The 16493-nt window shown below is 40.9% G+C and overlaps 1 protein-coding gene across 2 annotated transcripts in view; it reads right to left on the reverse strand.

The window, feature by feature from the left end:
- Positions 1 to 15293, reverse strand: part of taok2b (TAO kinase 2b) — a 24655-nt gene extending 9362 nt beyond the window's left edge. The window contains exons 1-17 of one of the 2 annotated variants that reach the window (XM_034861101.1): positions 14687 to 15293; positions 12679 to 12819; positions 11082 to 11153; positions 10895 to 10996; positions 9449 to 9494; positions 9221 to 9317; positions 7762 to 7875; positions 6485 to 6576; positions 6227 to 6320; positions 5463 to 5544; positions 4831 to 4998; positions 3048 to 3254; positions 2282 to 2517; positions 1824 to 2016; positions 973 to 1101; positions 548 to 751; positions 85 to 324 (exon numbers count right to left, since the gene is read on the reverse strand). In XM_034861101.1, coding sequence (XP_034716992.1) covers positions 85 to 324; positions 548 to 751; positions 973 to 1101; positions 1824 to 2016; positions 2282 to 2517; positions 3048 to 3254; positions 4831 to 4998; positions 5463 to 5544; positions 6227 to 6320; positions 6485 to 6576; positions 7762 to 7875; positions 9221 to 9317; positions 9449 to 9494; positions 10895 to 10996; positions 11082 to 11153; positions 12679 to 12810 — 2208 coding nt within the window. In that variant the 5' untranslated portion in view covers positions 12811 to 12819; positions 14687 to 15293. The remainder of the gene's footprint in view (positions 1 to 84; positions 325 to 547; positions 752 to 972; positions 1102 to 1823; positions 2017 to 2281; positions 2518 to 3047; positions 3255 to 4830; positions 4999 to 5462; positions 5545 to 6226; positions 6321 to 6484; positions 6577 to 7761; positions 7876 to 9220; positions 9318 to 9448; positions 9495 to 10894; positions 10997 to 11081; positions 11154 to 12678; positions 12820 to 14686) is intronic. The other variant, XM_034861102.1, reaches the window with a different exon arrangement.
- Positions 15294 to 16493: the final 1200 nt, after the last annotated feature.

Genomic DNA, 16493 nt, shown 5'->3' on the forward strand with positions numbered 1-16493 from the left:
CCCCTTTTCAAAGTCGCCATCCCTCTCGTCCCCCCCCTCTACTCCTACCACCCCCGCCTCGCTGTCCTCTCCCTCCTCACTCACTTTGAGGCTCTTGGGCTGCTGGCGGACCTCCACGGCATGTTTCTGACGCAGCTCCTGCTCCCGCCTCTTGTTATACTCCATCTGGTTGGTGAGCTCCGTCTGGTGCTGCGTGCGGATCAAGTCGGCCCGAGTACGCTGCACCAAACCCAGCTGGCGGAACTCCAGCTCCTGGGTGGACTCGTGGTGACGTAGAAGCATTGCACACTCCAGGTCCTTCAGAGTCTGCTTCTTGTTCAGGTCCTAGAGAAGAACAGAAGATCATAAAGAGGCAGGAAGGATATTGTAATGTCGTTGAGGATAGGAAACTTGTCGCTGGACACATTTCTCTACAAATCTATGTTGAATATTGAAACCTGCTGGACTACTGGCTGCTTAAAATAGGTGTTAAGAGAATTGAATTGCTGATCCAACAATGACACACTAACCAAATACAAAAAAAAAAGAAGAAGAAAAAAAAAGGTACCTCTCGGAGCAGGTCTTGCTCCAGGTTGTGGCGTGCCAGCAGCATCTTCCTCTTGTACTGACGACACTGCAGCTCGTAATACTGCCTCTGCCGCCGCAGCAGGCCTGCCTCTTCCTCGGCCTGCAGCTGCTGCAGACACTCTTTCTGATGCACCAACCACTCTTGTTTCTCCCGCTTTGGTGTTGACTGGTTCTCATTCAGTTCCTGGAGGGGAAATAAATGAAAGGCAATGAACAGAAAGTAGAGCAGTGTTAGCTGAATAGGCTGAAAGATCAATGCGGTTTGTATAGTGTTAGTATGATTTAGGGCTTATTTTAATTTAAGTCATTTTAAAAGGTAAAATAACAAGAACTGTGTTTCTATCTATAATTATCACACAAATACTTTTGTGGTTGTCAGCTGACTGGTGAAAGACCTAGAGGCACCTCTTTGAGCTGCTCCTTGCGTTGGCGATACTGCCGTTTCTGGGACTCCAGCAGACCCGTCAACTCTTTCTTTTGCTGGCCCAGTATGTGCTGCTGAAACTTCTTCTCCTCAGTTAGAACTGCCTTTGTCTGAAAAAAACAAACAAAAAAAAAAAAACATTCTTCAACCTCATTACCATCAGAGCTTTTAAAAGGTGCTCTAAGCAATGTTTGGTGGCGTTACTTCTTGTTGACGTTAGAAGTATTTTCATACAAAACGTGACTAGCTTGCCCCCGTCCCCTCCCTTCTGTGCTTCCGCGCACTAACCCCTCTATCCCCAAATCCTTCTTGTTGTTTATTGGCTGGAAAGCAGGAACACTGTTTCTATATGCTTCGTAGTGCAGGAGGGCACTTTTTCTTTTTGGAGACCCTGGGCTGTCTACAGAGACCGCGTTTTTTTACAGTGTGTTCTGGGGACAGGCAGCTTACAGATAGTGATGAGATGTTTGCTGTAAGTGACATAAATGTTGTAGCCTAAAACAAGCGTGAAATCGCTTAGCACCTTTATGGTTAAAATATGGAATAGTCACTATATATCAGGTACCTGTTAGCGATTTTCCTAATGACTAATTTGTATAAATCAAGGTTAAATCTTAGACTAGTCAACTAGTCTAAAAGTAAGAAGAATTAGAAACTCAATAACTAAATTGTTGCTGAAATCAGTATGTTCCAAGTGTCCACTCCAGGCGCCTGGTTAGGAATGGTCTCACAACCCCGGTGTGTGGTTTATTATTTGATGAAATGCTTCTTGAGATGTCTGCATCTCATATTCATCTAGCCCTCCGTTTTCCTCTCACTTTGGGTCACTCACCCTCCACCAGCTCACCTCCTTCTCAAGGATAGCCTGGTGCTTCTTGGAGAGCTTTTCTCCCTCCATTGAAAAGCTGTTCCTCTGATTCTCCAGCTCTTTGTCCAGTCTCAGCTGGTGCTCGTCCATCTCTGCCTTCAGCTTGTTCTCCAGGCCCATCAGCTGCTTCTGGTGCTGCCGGCGCATCCGCTTGTACCTGTGAGGAGATGCAGGCATGAAGTCAGCGAGAAGGAAGGTAAGCTCTCTTGATTCACCTATTAAAACAAGGTTTTCACTGGAGGTTTTATTTGTTCTCTGTTAAAGTAAAAAATGTACGGGGTCCGTTTTATTTCTAGTTTATAAGGTGTGGACTGGAAAGTCTTTTCACACTGCAAGTGTGATTAGGAGCAATACAAATAAACTTGAAACTTGTTGGCTTTGTCTTCCTTTTTAAGCAAGATATGGCACGTATGTCACCTTACCCAGACATCTGCTCTCTCAGGGCCGAGCCCTGCTCATGTTCCTGGATCTGACGGGTGACGAGCGAAGCTGTCCTGATGGTGGCAAAATGATCTCTGCCTCGACGACGCCTCCCTCCTCCTCCTCCTCCTCCTCCTCCTCCGCCTCCTCCGACTCCTCCCCCTCCACCTGCAGACAACGCTTCTCGTAGTGGGTCAACCTCTGGCTGATAGGGATCATCGTAGATGTTGTCATGGCTCTACATAGTGAAGACAGAGCAAAAGAGGAAAGAGAAGCGAGGGAAAGGATTTATAAAAGCTAGTCTGTGACGGTTTAGCATAAGAATAGGAATTTTCCAATGACTAGTCTTTATGGGTTTTCGATTCAGAAAATGTCATGATAGATTCCAATATTTAGGCTCACTATTTGATTCAATATCGATTCTTGATTAAAAAAATGATTCAGTTTGTAAATGTAGTTAATTTTCCCGTGTGTTTGTGTGTGTATATATATATAGCTAATGAGCTAGATTAACACACACACACAGACACACAGACAGACAGAAGCAGAGGATAGCATTTAAAAAAAGTGAGTCAAAATGAGAACTGAATCGAACCGGGACCTTAGAATCAAAATGTAATCGAAGATTTAGAGAATCGTGACACCACTAATTATGTATGTGAAATGGATGGACATGGTGCAGAACGTGTCATAGAGGGTTATGGGAGGGACAGGACTTTCACACTCCTCAACTTTCCCACCCACAGACAGGAAAACACTCGGACTGACCAGGGGCTTGTGCAGGACGGAGCTGTTAGAGGTGACGGTGTGCTCTCCCTCCTGCATCATGGCCATCTCCCCGCTGTCGTCGGAGCCGTCTGCCAGGCTGTTGACTGAGCTGCTCTGGGAGCTGGCACTGATTGACATGGATGGCAAAGAGTGGGAGCTCTCCATGCTGTTGACTGTGCCGGTGCGCAGCATATACTGCTCCACATCCTTACGGTAAAGAGAAAGAGGACGTTTTGTAAGGTGGTACAAGTGTTTTGACCAGTTTATAGCGTACACAAATTTGCTTATCCTATGAAAACCCTTCTAAGCAGACACACAATAATTTTAAAACAAACTAACAGTGAGACACCGGCCTTCACAATAAAAGTGCAGCCCTACATTCTAAGAATTCCTTCATTTCCTTTTTCAGGGGGGAACAACCAACTGGAATTAAATGTTGATGCAAACAAAGGCCTTTGTATGGAGAGGAAGGGGCCCTAAGTTTACATTATATATTCACACGTACAATACAAAGGCAGGATGGATGCTAAAACCAGCTGTTATTTCTTACAGACCCTGATAGTAGCTTCTTCCACTTCAGAAATAAAACGTTTTTTTTTGCAAGCTTCATTTTTAAGGCAGCTCATACTTCTTTGTTTTGTTTAACTAGAATCTTATGAACTTTAGGGTTACTACAGTTACTCCATTATGAAGTTTCTTGTAAATTTCTGAAGGTTTGAAGAGATTTCCAATTTCACATTTACAACATGTGAAGTAAAGAGTATGTTTTTAAGAGTCTTTGTGTCTGTAGGTAATGTGACACAATGACCAACTTTAAGTCACACAAACTGTTTTCATTTCAAACATCAGACCAGTCAAAGCACCGTAATGTTTAAAGTAGAGAAGTCCCTAGACGACCCTAAGAATCAATATTGGTGCTAATATGGGCATATCAAGTATCTGCTAAAATAAAGAGGAACACATTTTACCCTTTCATTACAGTACTCTACTGTGTTTTGTCAACCTTGCCTTGCCTCATTTACGACAGACAGATGTCTACGGTGCGAGCATTCCAACCAGGATTTGGATCAGGTAGCTTGTCACATTCAATCAGCATTTAGGTGAATCTGTACCTACAATCAGTATGGGATTGGACACCCAATGTTAAATGACTTAAATAGGGGACAAAAACAGTTAGTGCCTTGAGAAAGCCAATAGTTGCCAGTATTTATCCATAAGTCACTGCGTCTCTAACCTTACAACCAGAGGTGGAAAGTAACGAAATACATTTACTCACGTTACTGTAATGAGTAGTTTCGTTGTGTATTTTGTATTTTGCAAGTAGCTTTAAAAACAGTATTTTAAAATGTACTTGATTACGGTTTGAGTGAAGTATTGTAACTCACTACAAATCCTATGCGTAACTGAGTAAAAAAGAACTCTGACTAACGAAAACAGAAAGGAAGAAAAGACCCGGAAACACTACACCAGACCTGGGCATTCTTTGTGCAATCATATGCAGCTTCTTCTTCTCAGGTTATATGTTGCAATTAAAAAGAAGTACAAGAACTGGTCTGAGTTTATTAAAGAGTGCTAAATGAACTTTAACTTAAGTAATTTTTTAGATAGATATTTTTTTATGTGTACTCAAGTAAAAGTACCAATATATTGATGAAATATTACTCAAGTACAACAGTTTAGTACTCTTACTACCTCTGCTTGCAACCTCCCAGACTTTTATTTTTTAACCTCTTGTCTCCTTACAGCGCTGTTGGCCTCTTCCTCCCCTCTGCCCCAGTCTTACCTCTTCCTCTTCGCCTCCTTCTGGTGCGGGGCCGTTGTGTGCCTCATGGAAGAGGATTTTCTTCATCTTCCGGTACTGAAGGTTGTCCAGCTCCCGGACAGCGTCCTTGGTGCGGGCGATCAGGTCCATCACAGCTGTCATGGGCCGCTCTCTGCATAGGAAATGGTGCTGGGTGGATAGAAGGGTTAAGAGAATAGATGACCAATAAATCAAGCGGTTTGGAGCCAGTAAACAACATAATTCTGTCAGAAGTTGAAGCTTTAGGCTACACATGACTGTAAGCCACCAGTAAACTGAGTAAAAGAAGTCGAGGTTCTTAGACGGGAACAAAACATTTGCCCTTGCCATTAAAACCGCATCTAACCAAGACAGAGAAATGGAGAGGTCTTCAGGAATTTGGTTCAATTAAGCAAGTTTGAACTGTTGTTTAATGGCCGTGGTTTTTGGCCATGTTTCATACATGACATATGCAGATTGGCGCACTCCTTGGGAGCACCGTATGTGCCCTACACTTATTGTACATCCCATTATTTTATTAGAATATACAAATTATATTCATTCCTTCAATTTCAAACAATTAGTTCCTACAGCACATCATACTGCCTGCCTTCATGTACAAAATCACTTTGTACCTTGAGCAGCACATCAGAGGTAGGTCTGTCCTGGGCGATCTTTTGCAAACAAGAGTCCACAAAATTGCGGAAATAATCCGACCTGAAAACGATAGAATTGTTAATATAAAACCACCATTGGGATGCTATGATAACTGAAGCAGCTTGAAAATGACCTAACTCAACACAGATTGACAAATTCTGTTGGTCTCAATACTTTTTAAAGCTCTATGTGCTGATGTTTCAAAAGTAAAATATCAACTTTTAATTGTTTTTTATCAGTGTTTTTTTTGCACAATGTTAAGAAGCATTTAAAACCTTTAAAATGTGTCTCTTCTGACTGCATACTGGGGTGAAACAGTAAGCCCCACAGGAGGTGTTGAACAGAAATGATAAAACCAATGTGCTTCTTCATTCTCTGTGATCCGCAAGCACCAACTCACGAACACTTTGTCTTTATTGTCTAATGTAAAACTAACTGCAACAGAACAAAGCTGCAAATTATGTCATCATAGTGTTAAGTTAATTTTATTTCTACAATTTTAATTCCTTCATCAGCCATGGTTTTTTACCCTCTTGTAGACTTCCTGGAAATGTAAGATCCTAAATTGAATCAATGCTCCATGAAAAACATCAAGTTAAAAAGGGCCTCAATAACATTAAAAGCGGTTTTATAAAAGCAAAATTTGTAACATAACCTCAAGCAACATAAGAAAATGCTCCTCTTTGCCCATGAAACCAACAACAAAAGTCTTATTTGCCAAAAGGACATTTAGGAATCTCACCAGTGATTAGACTGCAACACAGGGCTTTCATTCTGGGCGATGTGGTATAAGGCACTCATAGCATTCATGTTGAACAGAGGAGGCTTTCTTTCCGCTAGAGAGTGACAAAGCACGACATAGCGTGACAGAGAGTGGCAGATAAAGAGCAAGGACAAAAAAATAAGAGAGGAGAAAGCAATGAAAAGGGTTTGATGCTTTCAGCTTTGTGAACACACAAGAGAACATACACTTGTGGACAATTTTATGGCCATCCCTTACCCAGCTCTATGCAGGTAATGCCAAGTGACCACACATCCACCTTCCCGTCGTACTGACCCTCGTCCATGGCCAGGATCACCTCAGGGGCCATCCTGCATGGATGATACAACAAAGCAATTCAGCCTTTTCAATCTCTTTCCCTTTGATCCTGGTCCACCTCTGGGCTCACTGTCACCACATGAAACGTTACAAGGGTTAGGCTGCCTCATGAACAATAATAACAATAACCTGTTGCCAATGAATAGAGGGGTCTGATTTCCCTGTGAGAAATATGCAGGTAGTGCTGAAAGGTTTAGTTGACAGACAATAGAGTATTTAAAAACTTGCTGGTTCCAGCACCTCAAAGACATTATGTAAATATCTATTCAAAAATGTAAATAAAGATCAGTGTGTCAATGGGGGAAAAAACATTAGGTTCAGTTACCCTGAATGACAGTTACAGTTTAAAGTGCTAACATAGACCTTTTTCATGGCAGACATGTTGACATGTCATTGTAGGAAAAGCACATTTATTAAATAATAAAAACAATGGCTGCATTCCACTTAGGAGAGGGCCTGGTATTGTGCATGCTGACTCACTGAAATAGCTTACTGGGACTCTTGATGGAATCGAGCCATCGCTAAGGTTATCAATTTCAGCTGTGCTTTTCCTACTATGACAAAGTCAAGTCAAAATGTCTGCTGTGAAAAAGGTCCATTTTCTTTCATATGTCACAGCCTTTTGCAATGTGTTTATTGCACCAGTTAATATTGCAATGATGATTAAAAAATGACATACTGTATATTGTGCAGCCCTACTAGATGAATTTGCTGATGAGATGGACTTTCTAGTGGCCACACGTTGTCGGAACCTTTTCAGTTCACAAGCATGACAATAAATCAAGCACAGCCAGCCAGAGATGAGTAGTCGACTATTGGAAGTTTATTGTATTGCAAATAAAACTGAAGCTTTGTGCAGAAATAGATACCATTAGGGTAAGAGAAGAAAGGCGTTTTTTTTTTTTTTTTTTTTTTTTTTTTTATAAATGAGATTTTAATAACTCATTACCTTTTTAATGTCACTTTCACTAAAGCCCTAGCCCTAAGGCTTTTGTGAAAGGTAAAACTGGAAAAGGTCTGTAACAAGTCTGTTGTTTGGGAAAGCTGATGAATACGGACATGAGCACGGTGCAAGCTTTGCAAGGTCGGAATTTGGTGTAAGAAATATGATTCCACAAGGATTAACTGTCATCATCTAATGACGAGGATGACGCGGTGATGCAAGTCTGATGTATTACCAGTAAGGTGTTCCCACGAAGGAGTTGGCTGGGGCAATGATGGAGGCAGACCCAAAGTCTCCCAGTTTGACCTGACCCGGCTCCGTTAGCAAGATGTTTCCTGCCTTCACATCTCTGAGAGATAAAAATCATCAGATAAGAGAAAATGACTGGTCAGGGAAATTGTGAGAAGGACAAAACAAATAGAGACATAAGGGAGAGAAAATGTGTTGTAAGGCACTGTTCTGACCTGGTTTTAATATCCGCCCTGGTTCTAAAATCTGTCCCAGGTGATCTGATCACAAATGGACAGCTCTAGGTACGCATGTTTTCACCTGTCCGTAGAATGTCTCTCCAAATGTGTCCTGAGTGACCACTTGAGTGACCATCTGAGAAAAGCGCTTTATAGATAAACTTTACTTACTTACTTACACTTGTGATCGGATCTCACTTCGATGCTCTTATGTGGAAATAAACACGAACATCATTTCCTTTTGCGTAGGCTGGTTATGTGTGTTTATAAAAGTCAGTTTTTCCTCTTACATAAATCGTGTTTATGAAAAATTAAGAAAGCACTGCCCTGTGTGTCTGTGTGCCAACGATAGACAGTATATAAAAGGGTGCAGACATAAGGATGTCTACTGACAGGTGGCAAGACCTGCGCAGGAGAAAACTATGTTTATAAAAGTCTCTGTGTTCAGCTCTCAGTACATTTGTTGTTTCTAACTGCATCTCTATGGTTTGAAGTTTAGTTTATGTTGTAACTGCTTTATTTTATGTCCGCTTATAGGAGTTGTCAGAAGCAACACGTGGTACGTTAATGCTGATGAAGACCCAACATTTCTTGATTTTGCCGCTTCATAAGAAAAGCATTCAAATTCCAAAATAACAGGGGACTTTTATTGTGAAGAACTTATACTGGAGGAAATTAAACCGTTCCATAGCCACTGCACTGACCACACAGTTCGCCGACAGCGCTGTGTACCTCCGGTATTGCAAGACTAATGAAAAACATCCAAAACACAAAATTCACTCTCAGTGGTTTCTGTGATATGAGAAATACTTTGAAGGAGTACAAAATTCTGCTCACAGTTGAGTAGGCGGTCTTTAATGTGGACACAAGACAGACTCCCGTTCTCACTGCTATTAGAACGTGGACACTAAGACACTAAACCACCTACAAATAGGGTTTTTGAGATCTGATCTAAATGCGTCCTGAGAGCCTTTCCACAGTTAACTAGAGCTGTCCAATCGTTATGGAATCACTCAGGGCGGATGTTAAAACAAGGTCAGAACGGGGTGTTATTAGATGCACTAAAATGTGTTGCTGAACAGTGTGTGAGCACAAACACCATTGCATAAGCTCATCTTAGGCAGCACAGTTTGTGTTTTCTCCCCTGTATTTGTTTTGTCTTGTCACAAGAAGTGTGGGGGTGGAGAGCCGAATAGATATAGATAGTGAGAAAAGAACAGGGGTTACCTGTGAATCATGTTGTGAGAGTGAAGATACACCAATCCCTGCAATGCACCATGGGTTATGGCAGCTATTTCCACTTCCTGGAGAGGTTTCTTGTGGACTGGGAGAAGAGAGGTATTTGGAGATATCAGGCATTGCTAAGGTAAACGACTAAACTATAATTAACACATTAGTTTAATCTTAATTAATTAGCGCCAATGTCTCAATTTGTCTCTATTATTTCTTACTTACCTTCTAAGAGGTCAGAAGCTGAGCCCAAGCAGTACTCCATCACCAGCTATGAGAGACACAGAGGGAGTGTTAAACGTGCGGTGTGCTTGCTGCAGCCGGCCTGTTGCGCACAAATGTGACGTCATGGACGTGATATAAATATTTATACTAGCGCGTGGTGGTCGCGTCACCGGAGGTGTTACTAATGAACAAAGGCTACTGAGTATGCTATTTACTGGAGTTAGTTTTCATGTGAGTTCAGTACAGTTGTGGAAGTGTGAGGGCTGTTGTTGGACTCAGGTACAGCCCAAATGTGTTCTCATGTCCACCTCAAAAAGGAGGTCGAAATGTCTCCTTCAATCCGCATCGGATGTAAAACCCCAATCCTCAGCATAGTAGTACGAAATTGTTATCTTAAGGAAAAAAATAGTAAACATACAAAAGAAAAAAGAAAACGGGTATCCTGAAATAAACAACTAATGTTATCAGCTAACCAGCTCTTTGCCGCCAGGGACCCCGGGTTTCGCAACACCCAGCTTTTGATCTAGCAGTTGTATACATTAGCATAAAATGATAATGTTACCTTGTGTCTGGTCCACTCTGTGGACTGGTTGCGTAACGTTAATATTTAGCATTCAAATATACTAGTGCGTGAAAACGTGCGCGGGCCTCCGTAGATGGTGCGCAGGCTACGATCTTCAAGGAGGCGTTTGTGCTCAACGCATTGTTCGCAGTATTCTCCAAAACACCAGAGGGTGTACAGACAAAATACTCAGTGAATAAGCAAGTAGTAGTAGAGAAGAAGAGAGCGGAAATAAAGGAAAGCAGGTTGCCTGGCAACAGTGGTAAACACATCCATGTCAAACACCAACATACCGCGAAACATTACAGGTATCTACTCCACTCATTAAATGGGACTGACTTCCTGTGAAGCTGTTTTTTTTAGAGTTGACAAACGGTCTCTCGTGTTCTTTTCTTGTCTCTCTCTGACCACATATTTAAGGCTGTTTGATTCTCTGTGGTCTGTACATGAAGGATCACACAGAGTTGCGTAGGGTCAACTTTGCTCATCCCAGCCGACCATTTTTAACTAAAAGCGCAGCGCGCGCTGTCGGCAAGTAGTTCCAAAAAATTTGGAAGCGCACAGCCACAGGAATGGCCATTCCTTCACGATGGAATCAACAGCGGTGGTGACGTAATTTTAGGTACACCGGGGCTACCATTAACCTAGCTTTAGACTGGATGCTTTCTGCTGAGATGCTGAAGCACAGACATTGTGCTATTGTGGTAAGCTAGTTAGGTTTTATAATATATACACTGTACAGAGTTTTTGTTTTGTTTTAAATAATCCTAAACTTCTGACACTTTCTATCATTTTGTCTGGCCTGTCCTCTCTCTTTCTCCATTTTGAAATCTGAGCCATTTTCTGTCACCTGTACACAGCCACACACACACTCTCTCACTTACCCATGCTGTGTGCTCTCTCAAGTAGCAGCCATGGTACTCAACAGTGTTGGGGTGACGCAGTTTCTGGAGGAACTTCACTTCCTTGATGATATCCTGCCATTTCTGGAACATCAGCAGAGCCACAATCATCAATGAGCAAACCTGACTGATAAACTGATGTTACATCTACAGAGTTTCCAGGTCTTACCTCATTGGACTGTTTGCCGCTGTAGGACATCTTCTTAATGGCCACCACCTCATTGGTGCGGATGTCATGGGCCTAATGTGGCAATGTTAGGGACAACAGACAATAAATTACATTTTTCAAGTTTTCTTAAGTGTTCTTTAAACATGCCCATGCTTGAGAACTCCTGGGTTAAGCAGACATTTTTACATCAGACCCAGAAGAGAAATCACTATTACATAAAGCAAGGATTTCTGCTGAGCCTCCTTCACTCTTCTTTTCTACCCTTTCCCGCTGATCCTTTCATCCATGACTGGCTCCTTTTCACCCTTCATTAAACAGAGCTTTTTCATCCACCACTAACAAGTTGTCCTTTGTCCGTGACTCGCACCATGCTTATCATCAGCTGATTTGTCCCCCTTGTGTTCTTATTGGCAGGACCTTCATCCCCTACTGTCCCTCCTGTCTATCAGAAACTATCTCTGACATGCAACATCACTCTCACCATTGTCTGTCATCTATTCTCCTTAGTTTTGCTTACCTTTTCATACCATCAACCACTTTGGCGCAGGCAATATTCACCACCTTGACTCAAAGTAGACCACATTCAAGAACAGAAGCGTTTTTCACCTAGGTTACTTGTCACTTGGCCAATAAATAGACGCCCATGTTCCTATTTTACACATGAATCCATATCAGCAAAGTGTTAATTTTAACTTAACCTAGCGCAGGTATTCTAAACTGGCAGTTTGCGACCCAAAAGTGGGTTGCGGAATAAATAAATACCTTAATAATTCATATTTTAAAAAATATTTTGACGGACATGCGTCAGAACTGTGCAGCAGTCTAGCGCCATAGCCATGGTAACTATCTTTCGATAACGATCACTTTAAATTTGTGCTGATGTTTGGAGGCAAGATGGCAAAACGCAAATATGACCAGGAGTATTTAAAATGTGGATTTTCGTAAATTGAGGATAAAAAAAAGGGACAAGAATGACAGGTTAGGTGAAAATGTCTTGCTTTATGGGCCATATATATATATATATATATATATATATATATATATATATATATATATATATATATATATATATATATATATATATATATATATATATATATATATATATATATATATATATATATGTTTTGATATTTAATTTAGTCACTTTTGTCTATGCAGTTGCCGTGTTCCTCCTCAGTTTCTCTTTAATGTGCTCTGAAAAACACTTTGTACATGTAAATATGTGTATTTATGTTTAAAAAAAGATGACAAGATGTGTTTTTGAAGGCTGTTTTTGACAAATAAATTTGCCAGGGTTGCCACTTAATGACCATGGAAAAATTTGTGTCACTAGGTAAGACCGGTTGAGCCCCTCTGATGTTGAGAACCCCTTCTTAATTCCCTTCCCTCAAAAATGTTAGTTCAAATTTAATTTTGCATCTAAAATTCATAAAAATTTTCACTTTTATCGGTTAAGTGTATCCATATTATGAGGCCAGCTCTACAGAGAAGAAAGACAAGATTTACAATTTAAGAGGATACCATTGGTGATGCAGGATACCACGGCAGCACATACTTACTATTACAGACCCTAACACCAAGGAATGCAACTTACGAAGTAGACTGCTCCGAAGCTCCCATGGCCGATCTCCCTCAGGTCCGTGAAGAGCTTCTCAGGGTCCTCCCTGAAGAACAGCTCAGCCACCTCCGGGTCCTTCAGGCTCCCGGCCCGCACACTCGACGGCATGGCCAGCGCCTGGTGAGCATTGAAGAGACACACGGCATGAGCGTCTTTAATTTGGAAAGATCACCAACATATGCGATGGAAATACTGGGTAGTAGGGTTACTGACTTCTCTATGAGAGTTACAACTTTACTTTACTCATTGCATCTATGTTTGTATTAATGTGCATGTGCATGTCTTTGGAGATTTCAAACTTGTTAAACTCAATTAAGATATGTTAAAAAAGAAATATGCTCTATTCTGACAACACACACTCGTTTTTTTGTTTTTAAATATCCAGTACTTCATAGATATCTAGTAAATTGCTTGTCATCTTTTTAGTACACTTTTTAAGGTGTAGCCACTTTAGTTTGTTTGTAAAAAGCCTATCTTGCTCTACATCTAGATTTAAACGTCTAAGACTACAAAAATGAAAATCTGTGTCGGCTCAAATGGATGGAAAATATGAAAGTGCCGATCAGCTTCTATTGACCATTCATCCAACCCCTGATTGATCCATCATCATCCATCTGTCCGTCTCTCTAGCAGAAATATGAGGTTAAAGAATACTGGCAACACTTTAAATTGCTTTATGTATCTTTTTACAAATTAATTAATATATATTAATTATATATTATGTTAATTATCATAATGACGTGCGGCTGTTAGCTTTCTGTACATCCAATTGTAAATGAGGTGTAAAGGAATACCCGTTTTTGTACTGCATAGCCATTTAGAGATGAAAGTATCATTAACTGTTAACATGTTCATTGTATGCACACAATTATATAATATAATGATTTTGACTGGTCCTTCAACAACCCGCACACTCAACAGTATGGCCCTTGCAGTAAGACAAAAGACAGCATACAGCAGACAACAGCAGGGCCTTTTTAAAGATAAAAGTAAACTGCCAACCAGTCTAGCATGCCGACAATTTGCCTATCAAGTTTAACCTTTGTTCTAGTACCACCATAGGGTTTGATATCTCTCTGAAAGGGTCATCAGAGGTTTCCTGGACAATTCTAGAAATAGAAAATTATAATACTTAAGGCAGAAACTGGTCACTGATTAATTCAGTTATGTTATGTCTTATAGGGTAAGGCGATACCACAATAGCATGACACAGGTTATTGTCAGGACATAGGCTAATGTGGAAATATACCACATGCTCTATATTCTTAAGTGGTCAGTAACTGGGCCTCCATCATGTCAGTATTTCCACACACTTCCATACAAAATCAACATGCATCATATGAAACGTTCTTTCAAGGCCATTTTGTTACTGTCAAAGAGGAAGCACATAGTTCCCTTTGAAAATGAGAAGTTATTGCACACACACACACACACACACACACACACACACACACACACACACACACACACACACACACACACACACACACACACACACACACACACACACACACACACACACACACACACACACACACACCAAAATCGTGTGGTTTCAACATTATCTCTCCAAAATGCAACTTCACATCCTGGAAACTCCATGTGCATGTTTTGGAAAACAAAATGCTTATTGTCCTTGGTTAGTGAGACAGAGAAGTTTGTGGAGTCTGCCATCACTGTACAGTGTCATGTACAATCTCTGCTGAGCAAGCTTGGTGGCTTTTGCACTTGGCTGGTCAATTAGGCTATCTTTGCTTTGACTCATCAAAGAAATCCATGCCATATATTCAACAGTAGACAACAATTCAAGGATGGCTGGCTGTTCAGGCTGCAGGCCAACAACAAGCCTGCATGGCAATGTCAACGTCTCCAGGATCTGAAAATGAGGCATTTCATTGTGCTAGGTTCTCTTCTCCCTGCAAAGAGAGACACAGGGGCGAATTCGGCTTCTTTCACATGCTGAATGATTTATAACGTGTCTTACCGTGGCTTTTGGGATCCACTGTAGCTAGCTCTGGAGCTAGCTAACCGGCCGGCCTGGCTGGAAAATATTGGTCTCACTCCCCTTTCCTCGGCACTAGTGTGTCTATTCAACACGAGCAGACCACATTCTGTCTGTCGATGCTTTTACTCAAACTCCTCTCCATCCTGATGCTCCCAGTCAATTGGACAGCTAGCACGTCTGCACGACTTGACACGAGTAAAGTGCCAGTCAATTAAAGTGACAGCTAGCTGACTGACGTCTGCCAGCTAAGCCAACGGTAGCCAGCCAGCTAGCAGCCGAGCTGTCTCCCAAAGAAAATCAGATGCTCGCTCTAGCTGATGTTAGCAACACGCTAACTAAATAACGTAACGCCAGAAGCTGCCTGGGACGTTTTCAATGGGAAACTGATTCATTAATTCCCACGGGTCCGCTCCGTGCTTCACTTTGCACTGTCATCACGTTAGTGTTGTCGGCGGAATTCATCTCCAGTTCGTGTTATCCCCATTTTGCTCGAGTCTCATCCGTTTTTGTTCAGGACTTCATGATGGCGGAGCGGGGCGGGATCCGAAAGGAAAACGGAAATGTTCTTCTTCGACGATTCAGAAGCAGGCACGTGAGCTGCAACGATGCCTCTGTGTGGCCAAGAAGATTCACCTACACATCAACACACCCGGTAAATGAGTTAAAATCAACAATTAGCAAAGTAAAAGCTATCAACAGTTGTGGAAGAATATTTACTTGAAAATTAGTAGTTCTACTGTAAGTGTAACTAGGTTAACTGAAATGTGGTGTAGTAATAAGTATATTTCCCTCTGAAAATGTTAGCTATAGGCTATAAACTATCTTAAAATGGTAATAGTAAAGTAAAGTACCAGTTCGTCAAAATTATACATAAGCAGAGTTATTAAGTGATTAACCAATCAGAATTCAGTCTAATTTCACTGTCATCATAAACATGATAATGAAAATATATAAATAAAAATATATGAAGTTAATTTATCATCTTGATCCAAATGAACAGCTCAGTAAAACAAAACTATAGGTGGCCGAAATAATGACAAAATTAAGCCCTTTTTAAAACTGTCATCCTAAGAAGGGATTTCTGCATCTCTCCACTAAACACAATAAAACATAACTAGTTCAGACTAACATCTGAGTTGTAGCTATGGAAATTTATCTCAACAAATATTATGAATAAAATGAATGAAATATGAATTGGTATCATACTTGTTAGGCAAGCGTAAAATAAGGTTATTAAAATTATGTAAACAGATTTCCGATTGCAGAATGCATCACAAACTAAAGGCTTGCTTGGGTTTATTCATGATCAACTAACTTCCAGCTATTTTCCAATTTGCATTTTTAAACACTTCTTCTAATAGAAATTTGCCTATGCTACGCCATTTTGCAAGTTGCAAATGAAGAAATACCTGGGGAAAATTTATGGTGTAATTTTTTTGAGATTTTTCCTTTTCAAATCTCTTAATAGAGTTTGAAGTTTTACATCTGTGGAACTTACTATTTCTGCGCACAGACACGTATTATCACAATCCCACATATGGCTTGTTTGGCCTAGCCTTTGCTCTCATAATCCACTCAGTATAATCTTTGTGTTGTGTACTTATATCTTAAACACACACACACACACACACACACACACACACACACACACACACACACACACACACACACACACACACACCATACTCTTACCTAATCCTCTAAAATGTATGTTATACAGTGGGTACGGAAAGTATTCAGACCCCTTTAAATTTTTCACTCTTTGTTTCATTGCAGCCATTTTCCA

Source organism: Etheostoma cragini, chromosome 21 (genome assembly GCF_013103735.1).
Source record: "Etheostoma cragini isolate CJK2018 chromosome 21, CSU_Ecrag_1.0, whole genome shotgun sequence".
In the NCBI taxonomy this organism is placed as follows: Eukaryota; Metazoa; Chordata; class Actinopteri; order Perciformes; family Percidae; genus Etheostoma; species Etheostoma cragini.